This window comes from Vombatus ursinus, unplaced genomic scaffold, assembly GCF_900497805.2.
Source record: "Vombatus ursinus unplaced genomic scaffold, bare-nosed wombat genome assembly UNPS02014817.1, whole genome shotgun sequence".
NCBI lineage: Eukaryota > Metazoa > Chordata > Mammalia > Diprotodontia > Vombatidae > Vombatus > Vombatus ursinus.
The window spans coordinates 4,861,092-4,873,064 of NW_020954595.1; the positions used below are offsets into that span (position 1 = coordinate 4,861,092).

Here is an 11,973-nt window from a genome sequence, read left to right on the forward strand (position 1 = left end):
GGGACAGAAATGGGGTCCTACTGTGTGCTGGGGACACAGGGGCAGAAGTGGAGCCCTACTCTGTCCTAGGGACAATAAACAGAGCCCCACTGTATGCTGGGGACATAGGAACAGAAATGGGATGGGGCACAAGTTAGTCATTTCCATGCTAATTAAGCCTAATTATCCCATCCTTTCCCTCCCCGCCCCCACACACACCCAGTGTGGACCGCTGGCTTTCTCCCATACATCCAGTCCCCTCCATCTCCCATCTCCCAGCCTTTGTCTGGCCCTCCCATGTCTGGAACATGCTCCTTCTTCATTGACTCCCTCCCTTCACTCAGTGGATTCAGCCTGGTCTCCCGGCGCTGTCCTTGGTGCTGGGGATTCAGCCCTTTGGAGGAATGGCCCTCCCCTCCAGGAGCTTTCCTCCCTTGGGTCAGGCCTCTCCTGATAACTGCCTCCTCCCTCCTGGAACTGCTTTCTGAGATTATTCCCTCACTTGAACATAAGCTCCCTGAGGGCAGGTACAGCTTTCTTTTTTACTTTATGTCTCTGTCCTGTTCCCTTGCACATAGTAGGCTCTTTGTGAATGTTTGCTAACCTGGGTAAGTACAAAGTCACTGAAGAAGAGAATAGCCCTAGGAATTGGGCTTCCTGGGGCAGGCAAGTTCAGATCCTCTAGCCAATGGGTGAGCCCCTGTGCCTCTGAGATGAGGGTGATGGTCCCTGACAACCCTGGGTGGGGCAGGGGCACAAAACTAAGGATTTGGAGGGGGGTGTCTTAAAGACTTAATCATTTCTGCTTGACTGATTGTGTGTGGATCTGCCCTCATGGAGGGTCCACCATTGATTAAGCACCAACTGTGTGCAAAGAAAGGCCACAGAGAGTCCCTACCCTCAAAGAGCTATAGTCTAATGGGGAGAGAACTTGCACATTAATATATGCTGAGCAAGCCCTAGACAGGATCAATAGGAGATCACCAGCAGAGGGAAGGCCCTGGAATGAAGAGTTGGGGGGTGGGGGGTTAGCTGAGACTTGAAGGAAGCCAGGGAGAGCCCTCTGGGCTTGGGGGCAGGGACTCCCCAGTCAGCTCTCCACCCCCGGGTCACCTCCCCCATGTGGCCTGAGGCTCGGGAAGCATCACCTGTGTTTCCCCTCATCACACTCCCTATTCTGAATTGCAGCAAATACAAAGCAACTTCATCGTTGTGATCCACCCGGGCTCCACCACGCTGAGAATGGGGCGCGCCACAGATACCCTCCCGGTCAGCGTCCCCCACGTCATAGCACGGAGGCACAAGCAGCAAGGCCAGCCCACGTACAAGGACAGCTGGCTGCTCCGGGAAGGCCTCAATGTAAGTCTTCAGCCTTGCATGCGTGGAGAAACCTGCCTGTTTGCTTTTTTAAATTGAATTTAGTGGATTTTTTTTCAATTAAGTATTTTTCTCTCCCACCATCTTCAATTTAAAAAAAGAAAAGAAAAACAGACTCTTCTAAGAAATATGCTTAGTCCATAGAAACAAATTCCGCACGGGCTATGTCCAGAAATACCCGCGGTCCATGACGCCTCCGTCAGGCACCGTGGCGGTGACCCTGCCCTGCTCGTTCCACCCTTTCCCTGCTGACTCAGTTCATACAAGTCTGAGGCCATCCCTTCCGTGGTTATGTGTGGTTTGGTGATTGGACTACTTGTTAAAAGTGATTTTATGTTGAGCCCTTGATCCTCCGATAGGTCTTCCATCTCATCGCTGTGGGCCTTCTCTCCAGTGTGGCAGATCTCAGCCCATTCCATGGGTCTCTCTGGTCCGTGTTCTCCTGTGGATTCCTTGGAGAATCGTTGCCCATTGTTCAGGGGCCCGAAAACTCCTAGACATTTCTTGACGCTGTGGGCTGTCCACCCGTTAGCCCCTGTGCTTGCTGTGTGACCAAGCCTGCTGCTTTTCTAGTCCTCCTCTCTATGATAGCCTCGGTTCTTACCACTTCTGCAGTCTCTTGTGGCACGTTGTAGCCACGCACACCTACCAGGGGCCACTGCACCGCCCCTTTGGGGGACCCAGCCGTTTTAATCCTTTAGATTCTGTGTGCTGTCTGTGATGCGTAGCCATGCGGCATTACCCGAATATTCTCGTTAAACAAGACGGCCATGATTTGAAGGAGACCGCTGGGGTCATTAAAAGCACTGCACAAAATCACCTCAGCACCAGAATAACTGACGTTCTTCCAAATCAGGAGTTCACGTTAAATCCAGTGATAGCTGATGAGTGACAGAAAAGGCAGCTGGGTCACTCAGTAATTGGCCATTCCATTCCTACTTTTTGCCGCAGATACTTAAAAGAATGATTCCCCAAAAGAGAAAGCAAGTTTGTATTTACAGCCTCTTAACTTATTTTTGGAAGGAGTCACTTCTTACTCAAGAAGACTTTCAGAAATCAGATCACAGCAGAAACATACATAACTTTCAGTTTCAATTCAAAAACAGCATCTCAGAATTCATTCATTCATCACATAGCACAGCCATTCTAGAGCTATGGCGGGGGTAAGGCCGCACGCCTGTAATCCTGCTGTGGAGAGGCCTGGGCTCAGGACTTCCCAGCTGCCATGGGCTCTGCCAGTCAGGGGCCCACTCTGGGGCCTGCACCCATGTGGTGATGAGCCCACGGCAGGGGCAGAGTACACACAGCCTGGGCAAGGTGAGGAGACCCGGCCTTGGGAACTCACTGACTGACAGTTGAATAAAGAAATAAATCAAACAGCACAATGTGATTCCTGTTTTTTGATGATTAAAAAATTAAGACTCACAGAATATTCTGACCCTATCTCCTGCTTCTGGATTGTGTCTCTGCTCGGGCAGTTGTGTGTTTATAGAATGGTTTACTATTTTGCTCTTTATTCTTATTCATCCTCATTTCTGTCCAGAAGCCTGAAAGTACTGAGCAGAGACAAAATGGCCTTAAAATGGTGGACCAGGCGATATGGTCCAAAAAGATGTCCAACGGTGCAAGAAGGATCCCAGTGTCCCCGGACCAGGTGAGGCATTCGCTCATTTCTGTGGCTTGTTTGCCCACACCTAGTGCCCGATACTTCCTTATGTGAATGAGCGAGTGAGGGGATGAACAGATCAATGGATAAGAAAGGCATTTATTAGGCATTTACTACATGCACTGAGGATACTGTCAGCCCAAGAAGTCAGTACCTGCTCCCAAGGGGCTCACACTGTAATCGGGGGAGGCAGCACACGACAGGAAGGCCGGCTTCAGGACAGAAGGCAAGGCCTAGACATCCTTAAGGAATAGTAGCGGGGCAGGTGGGCTAAGACCATGTAAGTAACTCTAATGAGAAGGTGGTAGGAGTCTAGGGCAGAGAAGGGGACAGATGGTAAGGCCTGGAGGGTCCCGTGAGGCTGTGGTTGGGCAGGCCTTCATCCCATCACAAAAGATAGAGGGGTTGAGCCCCATCTCTTGGGAACCCTGGGAGCAGCCAAGCAGCTTGGGCAAAGGGACCAGGGAAGGGTGTAGGTAGGTAGGACCTCCGTCCCCAATGGCGGGTGAGGATTGGTGCTGGGCCTGCCCTGAGCAGACTCCAGCGGTGTTCCTTTACTAGCTTCTCCACTCTGAGTAAATGGTCTTCTTTGGCTACCAAGATCCGTCAGCTAGAGGGCAGCCTTCAGGCAGTGAACCTCTCCAGGCAGGCTTGCCCAAAATAGCCACGTTTACTCATTCCTCTGTGTTATCGTGGAGGGCAGAAAAGGCATATCCTCCAGAAGGAATCATACCAGTGCTAGCTACCTGTTATGTTCTGAGCTGGCGTCACTAGTATTTTAAAACCCCAGGATCTTAGAGGGGTAAGGCGCCTTGGAGCTCCTCTGCTGGCCCATCTTTGTTTCTGAGTTATGAGATATCCAGGCCAAGAGATGTTCCATTGGCAAGGCCACCTTTGTCATCGCCCTAATTTCAGGTGCCTAGACAGAGGTCTTACTGGAGTCTTTGAAAGAAGATGATGCAGCCTTGCAGAAACTGTTGGGAATGGTTATGATGTGCACCACATAAAGACACAGTCTCCTCTCAGCAGAGTGAAGCATTGTTCTCAGATCAATGACGAGTTACTGCTTAAATGAGAAAGTCCTGGGAAGGGGAAATCACATTTGTGAGCAGAGAAAACACCCTTTTTTCTGGACCCTTGGGGTTCTTCCCCCTTGTCCAGGATCTCTGGTTAGGACTGCCACCCTTCCTAGGCCATGGGAGAGGAGAGAAAAGCATAGTCTGCATTTCATGTATAAATTCAAGTTATTTCCTGAAACTCTCAGGCTCGATCCTACAACAAGCAGATGCGGCCTGCAATTCTAGATCACTGCTCTGGAAATAAGTGGACAAACACATCTCATCACCCTGAGTATCTAGTAGGAGAGGAGGTGGGTGATGTACTCATTGTTGTAAAAAGTGGGGAGGGGGCACTGGGATTAGAGGGTGGAATGGAAGCAGAGGCCTCTTTCTTTTCTCTTTGCTGCTCATTCACTCGGTGGCCCGATGCCGATGTTTATCTCTTGGCTGTCCCTAACCCCGCTTTTGGTCACTGAACATTCAGACTGGCTATGTACTCTGGACATGGGACCGCTCAGTTAATGTTAGCAAAAATCTCTGGCCTTGATCTTTTGGTAAGAACCAGCAAAACCTGAGACAGACGGTGGCCTTCACAGACTTTGTTTTTTATCCCCAGGCTTTGTATGTTAATCCATTGGACTGTTACAATATTCACTGGCCCATCCGCAGAGGTCAGTTGAATATTCACCCTGGACCTGGGGGCTCCCTTACTGCCATCCTGGCAGATCTGGAAGCAATATGGTCACATGTGATACAGAAATATTTGGAGATCCCCCTGAAAGACCTGAAGGTGAGTCAAGAGCCCCTGAGCATTCTGCCTGCGCTCCCCTTGGTACTGAGCAGCTGGCATCCGGACAAATGGAGCCAGCCTCCCCCTTCCCCTCTGCCCTCACCGGGGCTACCAGCTCGCGCTCTTTCTGTTCCATTAATCCCAAGGCACATTTCCCCTTCACCTATTTCGTGAGTTTTGTAATCAAACTCTTATTATTTAAAGAAAGACGCGCCAACTGTTTTCCATCTAAAACAAAAAGCCAGTAGACAGCAGAGAAATAGGAGATGTAAAGTCCTGACTTGTAAATGTGGACCGTCGAAGGGCTGTCCCTGACCCCATTCAGAGACGTCCTGACCTTTCTTTGGATGGGAACCGAATCGTCTCTTCTTGTTAGTATTACAGGTGCATCTTGTTAATTCCTGACATTTACAACAAGCAGCATGTGAAGGAAGTGGTGAATATGACCCTCATGAAGATGGGTTTCTCAGGTAAGAAGCGTTTCAGTCTGTCAGTAAGCACTTGTGGGCCTTCTGTGCACAAGGCAGTTTCCCTGAGTGTGTGGGGTGATTTATGGGAGTAAACCAAAAAGAATCTAAGGAAGAACTTAGTATGGGCCAAGCCCTGGCACCCGAGAGGAGAGGCAGGCAGCCCCTGTTCTCAAGGCCTCATACCCCGCGTCGGCGAACAGACGACACGTAGAGCGGGCCTCGGCTGCCCAGCCATGGAAAGGCCCAGGATTTTCTTGGGGGGGTCACAGTGAACCTCATTCACTGATCTGCCTTCAACACTGAGCACTCAGGGCCTGGCTTGTGGGCCCTGCCCAAGTCTGGCAGTGACCACTCTTTGCAGGCATCGTGGTCCATCAGGAGTCTGTGTGTGCCACTTTTGGGAGCGGCCTGGGCAGCGCGTGCATCGTAGATGTTGGGGACCAGAAGACCAGTGTGTGCTGTGTGGAAGATGGAGTTTCCCATCGAAACACTCGGTAAGGGCCCGGGCAGGTGAGCTCGCGTGTTTTTCCCCATGAGGTTGGTTTTCAGGGGTCTGTGGTCTCATCAGAGCGGGTCGTCCTTCCACCAATTCAGCTGACTCCTTTGAGCCTTAGAGTTGGTCTTTGTGAGGTGCTGAGCTTAGTGATTAATGTCTTGAACTTAGCTTGGTTCTCTGGTGACAGATGGATAATCTATCTCTGGACCCTGGCCCGAAAGCCCTTTTAGCCTGCTGGAACCGGCAGAGCCTGCCCTCAGCTGGCAGGTCACCCAGGTGCTGCCGTAATGAGGGACTGGAGGTAGAACTCAGTGATCATGGATTGGCTGTGCCAACACGCTCCCTTTGCCCAGGTCAGCTCTGAAAGGGCCGAAGCTGCCCCTGCTTAGGCTTGAGGCGGAAGGGGAGCCGACCCCCTCAATTTGGTCAGACTAAGGAGTTCGAATGGTGACAGAGTGCGCCGTGCTCTAGGCCTCACCCGCCAGCTGGACACGGAATGGAGGGGCCCGCTGCAGAGATCCAGCAAAAATGATCGCCATTGAAGACTCAACTGGTGATCTCCCTTCTGGCTCGTCCTGGCCCTGGAGGCTCAGTACATGACTGCTCCCTGCAGGTGGCCCGGGGGCTGCCGAGCGCCTCATCGGAGAACCTGCTGGTCTCCCCCCTGGGGAGAGCTCTCGTTTCCTGAGATGCCTTCACCATGGTGTCCCACAGCTAGTTCGCCCCTTCCCCTTTGTTTCTACCACTTCACCACCTTCGAGGGGTACGAGCAATACAAGTGAATTTGCATAAGGGCCTAAGCAAAGAAAACTGCTGACAATAAGCCCTCTGGGGCTGGGCTGGGCCAGGGAAAGGAACGGCGCTTGTTGTTTTTGTGTTATACCCAGTAACCTCCCTCCCCTTCACACCAGTGGGGTTATTGGAGAACGTTCCGCGCAGTCTCTGTCTCGGGGAACCGCCAGCCCCTCTCTTCTCTTGGTTTTAGGCTTTGTCTCGCCTACGGAGGATCCGACGTCTCGCGGTGTTTTTACTGGCTCATGCAGCGAGCTGGGTTCCCTTATAGAGACTGCCAGTTAACAAACAAAATGGACTGCCTCCTCCTGCAGCACCTCAAGGAAACCTTTTGTCATCTGGACCAGGTAGGCGCAAAGTCATGAGGACCAAGGACAGAGAAATCCCGAGACAGTCACGGAAATCAGACACCTTGGGACAGTCCGGAGCTTCTCCGAGTGACCCCTCGGCCCTTCACGGGCCCCTCCCAAGCACTGTCGACTGATTGACATTATAATGGGTGGGCAGGAAAAGGTAAAAACCTGCCTTGTTTTGGAACCTTCCATGCAGCTTTACAAATGTTATGGTTCTCTGTTTTCCCGAAAACTTAGGACATCTCTGGCCTCCAAGATCACGAGTTTCAGATTCGACACCCTGATTCCCCGGCTTTGCTTTACCAGTTTCGGCTTGGGGATGAGAAGTTACAGGTAACGTTAAGAACCCCTAGACCAGACGGTCACTAAGGCCTCATGATACGAATAGCAGAGAACACATAGTGCTAGTGCTATGTCACTGTGCTAAGTGATTCACAAGTCTTACCTCATTAGATCCTCAAAGCCCTGAGAGGCAGGTGCCATGATTATCCTCATTTTATAGATGGGGAAACTGAGGCATCTGGGTTTCAGTGATTTGCCCATGGTCACAGAGCTAGGAAGCATCTCAGGCCAAGTTTGAACTGAGGGTCTTCTGCCTTTTAGGCTAAGCTCCAGCTGCCGTCCTCTGCCCTCTGACCATTTGAAATAAATAAATAACTGGTGTCTCCCTTGCCCTGACACCGGATGTTGCCCTCTCTGTTTCTCAGTTTTACAATGATATGTTCAATTGTGCTGGAACAGGGGCGGCCGGTGGGGTGCAGAGTCCCCAGGGGCCTGGCGGGTCAGTGTGGCCAGAAAGCGGCCCCAGGAGTACATGGCTCTTCCTTCTCTCCTTTGCACTCAGGCTCCAATGGCTCTGTTTTACCCTGCGACTTTTGGCATCGTCGGCCAGAAGATGACAACGCTGCCCCAGAGATCGCAGGGCGACCCCGAGGACCCTCATGACGAGCATTACCTGTTAGCCACGCAGAGCAAGCAGGAGCAGGTCAGTCCCTGGGGGGCGGGGGCACTGTGATTGCTGTATCTGCGGGGCTTGGGGTTCCCCAGTGTAGAGAGACAGCATCTCCACATCTCTGTAGACCTTCTCGGTGAGTCTGCCTGGACGTGGATGGGGGAAGGGGCTGCGAGGCAGCAGGTGGCCTGAAGATGATCTGGAGGTTTGAGGGGACCACAGACAGAGTCTGCCTCCACAGTGTGGTGGCATGGTGTCCATGGCTGTGGCTGAGGAGGTCTTAGGCGCCCATCCTCCCCCTGGACGGACCATGGTTGCAGCCTCATTTACACCCTGAGCTGCGCTATCCTGGGCAGAGACCTCAGTAAGCTGGACATTATTCAGAGGAGGGCGGCCAGGATGGGGATGGGCCTCCAGCATGTGCTGTGGCAAAGTCAGCTGAAGGCAGAGAAGAGAAGGCTCGGAAACGAGAGCTGTGTTGGAGGACAGGTGGTCTGTTTGGTGGAGGAGGGGATAGCCTGGTTCTGTTCAGCTCAGGGCTGCCAGAGGGCCCAGAGTCAGCCCCAGACTCTGACTCGTTGTGGGACCCTGGGCCTCTGCTCACTGAAATGGGAAGAAAGGAAGGAAAGGAGGGAAGGATGGATGGGCTTAGCACCCCCTATATGCCAGGCACTGGGCTAAGCATCTTACAGATATCTCATATAATCCTCACAGCAGCCTATTTTACTGAGGAGGAAACTGAGGTAAACAGATTTAAGTGCCTTGCCCAAGGTCACCGAGCAGGAAGTATCTGAGGCTGGATTTGAACTCAGGTCTTCCTGACTCCAGGTCCTATCATCTGGGCTGCTTGCTGTCCCAGGCTGGCTGAAGCTGGGTGAGTCACCTCAGGCCTTGTGCCTCAGGCATCTCTCTGGGAGTGTAACCCACAGAGGGAGTACCCAGCACCAGTGGAGTCACAGGTGTGGACCAAAATCCCTTCCTATGACTTGTGGGAGGAGCACCATTCCCACACTCCTCCCGCCATGGTCTCCCAGAATCCTCTCGGGAAATTCCTCCCCATGAGGGCTCATCTCCTCCTGGTCTCAGCCCACCCTTGACCCTTGGACGATGGAGGCCGAGGTCGGGCCCTGATAAGGTGGTAGCCCGAAGGGCGATGGGTGCCGCTCACCTGTCTCTCCTGGTCTCATTTAAGTCGTCCAAAGCGACTGCTGACCGCAAGTCCATGGCCAAACCCGGTGGATTCGACAGTGACCTGCGGGCTCAGTCTTCAGACATGCCGGAAAGGCTCCATCCCCAGGAAGTGGAGTTGGGGCCATCTCAGAGCGACTGCCTGATGGCGGGCAATGAGTCCGAGGAAGCGCCCACCGCCATGATGTCCAGGAAAACCGCCGTCTCCCAGTTTGAAGGGAAAGCCCTGGGCCTGGACAAGGCCATCTTGCACAGCATTGACTGCTGCGGTAAGCAGGGCACATCGCTGGGACCCCCCACCCCGGGCGGCCTCCTCATGGGCTAGGTCGTTTAAGGACCCCCCTCCCTCGCTGACACCCTCGACTCCGGCCCATCATGGCTCAGTCTGTTGTCCGCGGTGGATCACACACTTCTCCACTTGCTACACTTGAGTGGGTTTTAAGCCCTTTGGAGTCATTTCAGTCAGTCTCCAGGTATCTGCGGGTCATCTCCTGGGCCATGATAATAATAGCTAATATTGAGAGGGCTTTATATATAGGATCCCATTGGATCCCTTAACAAGCCTGGAAGGGGGATGCTGCTCTTTTCCCCATTTTACGAATCAGGAAACTGAGGCAGAGAAAAGGTGAGAGACCTGCCCAGGGTCACACAGCTAGGAAGTGTCTGAGGCTGGATTCGAACTCGGGTCTTCATGACTCCCAGCCCAGTGCCCCCTGGCCTGAAGGAGTGGGCATATTACTGTCTTCACAGCCTCAGATGATACGAAAAAAAAGATGTACAGCTCCATCCTGGTGGTGGGTGGCGGCCTGATGTTCCACAAAGCTCAGGAGTTTCTGCAGCACCGAATCCTTAACAAGATGCCCCCTTCCTTCAGAAGAGTCGTCGAAAACGTGGAAGTCATCACAAGGCCAAAGGTAAGGAGCGCCCTGCCGGTGCATCCCGCATCCCTCCCCCGACCCCGTCAGCCTTAGAGCAACCCCAGGGGGCAGCAACGGCAGGCATCAGGCACCAAGACCGCTGGCTGCTCATGCCCAGAAAGGGTGGGGGGCTCACTCACCGTAAGCATCTCACGGGCTCCCGTCGCTCCGAGGCGGCCCCGGCTTATTTTGTCTGCGGCGTCTCCCCCGTTAGAGGGTGAGGTCCTTGTAGGCCGGGGCGGCTCTTACCTTCCTGTGTGTCCTCGGTGCGTAGCACGGGGCCTGGCTCACATCAGTGTTAGTAAACTGACAGATCCTGCTTAGGACAAGTTCCCGGGAGATAAGAGCCGGCTTTAGATCCCAGGCCTGATGTAAAACCAGCCTGCGGCAGCCACGGGAACAGAGGCTCCGAGCACACGATTGTAAAGTGCTTTAATAGGGTTCATTCCCAGGCCGTTTGCAGACTCTCGTTGGATCCCCACAGACCACCCTAGGAAGTGTAGTGAGAGTAGTGATCTTCTCATTCAGAAGACGGAGGGAGATGTGGAGAGAAGGGAGGGGAATGCCCCGTCCCCGGCTACGGCCCTGGCCCTCCTACGTGGTAAACTACCCGCCTTCCTGCACAGCTCAATTAGGCGTCTCCTCTGCAAAACGAGGCGGCTGGAGTCATGGCGATCAAGAGGGCTGCAAATGTCATTGGGTCCAGCCCCCTCATTTTACAGATGGAGAAACTGAGGTCCAGTGACATTTTGCATTCTGATTTTGAAAGTCATTTCAGTCTATTCCTTTGAGAATGAGCCAGTCATTGAAGTTAGGGTACCACGGGCCAATCGTGCATCCCATTGAATCTGACGGGCGTTTCCTTGGCCGCAGGACCACTCATCCATCCCTGGAGGGTGCACTCTCTGTGCCATCAGTACCTCAAATGAGGTGTCCCCTGAACACTTTCCCCAGTGTTGGATAGAGGGTACTTGTCAGAAACAGGATGGCCAGATTGATCAGCCTTTGTGTCGGGGAAAAGCACTCTGTGCTTGTCTGAACTGTGGGAGGAGAGCCGCCCTGGTCCACAGGCACAGGCCACGGTGGGTAGCGTGGTCCTGCGCCCAGTGTGTTGGCTTCTCACTAGGTTTTCCTGTGGTGCCTGCCAGGGCCTCAGTCCGCGCCTACTGTGACAAAAACAGTCGTTCTCAAAATTAAGAACAAAAATTGCTGATGAAAAGGGTAAACACTTAATTTTGCAGGTCACGTCATCCCATATGTGGGCTGGCCTGCCGAGCTCTGGTTCATTGTTTTCACATGGCAGCAGAGCTGAGGCTGTTGCCTGAATGCATAGCTGGTTCTGCAGCGTGTCTCTTGTGTGCACCCAGGACATGGATCCGCGCCTGATTGCGTGGAAAGGCGGGGCCGTGCTGGCCTGTCTGGACACCACGCAGGAGCTGTGGGTCTACCAGCGGGAATGGCAGCGCTTTGGAGTCCGCATGCTGCGTGAGCGCGCTGCTTTCGTGTGGTGAACCCCGGGTGCGAAGTCTAGCCAGCATTGCAGATGAGAGCAAGCCATGCGGCATGGAAGACTTGGATCTCATTTATTTTTCTAATTTATTGGTCCTTGTATTGGGTTTTATTGGGAGATCTATGAAATTTAGCTTTCTGTTGAGAATGTAGTAGTGTTTGTTTTAGAACTACAAACTGTACATACGATCAAGCACTTTGGAATAAACTTTGTGTTCTCAACCGTCTTGCCACATTCTTTGCCACACTTTAATCACAGAAATCCAGAGCTGCTGACAAAGGCCTTCGCTTAGGGTGGGTTTAGCCGTTGTCACAAAGGCGGCAGCTCTGGCTTGTGAGAAGCACATAGATTGTGAGCGCAGGCCTCTGACACATGATTCTGCCCCGGCTTGCTAGGGAGAGGCCCGCTTGGAAATCTCCGTTTCC

At 52.9% G+C, this 11,973-nt stretch overlaps 1 protein-coding gene across 2 annotated transcripts in view; it reads left to right on the forward strand.

Moving 5' to 3' along the window:
* The window catches only part of ACTR8 (actin related protein 8), a 12,335-nt gene extending 561 nt beyond the window's left edge, over positions 1–11,774 (forward strand). The window contains exons 2-13 of one of the 2 annotated variants that reach the window (XM_027835930.1): positions 1,168–1,338; positions 2,900–3,010; positions 4,287–4,391; positions 4,697–4,870; positions 5,247–5,340; positions 5,702–5,834; positions 6,822–6,975; positions 7,219–7,314; positions 7,826–7,966; positions 9,126–9,390; positions 9,872–10,035; positions 11,406–11,774. In XM_027835930.1, the coding sequence (XP_027691731.1) occupies positions 1,168–1,338; positions 2,900–3,010; positions 4,287–4,391; positions 4,697–4,870; positions 5,247–5,340; positions 5,702–5,834; positions 6,822–6,975; positions 7,219–7,314; positions 7,826–7,966; positions 9,126–9,390; positions 9,872–10,035; positions 11,406–11,549 (1,752 nt within the window). In that variant the 3' untranslated portion in view covers positions 11,550–11,774. The other variant, XM_027835931.1, reaches the window with a different exon arrangement.
* The last annotated feature ends 199 nt before the right edge of the window (positions 11,775–11,973 follow it).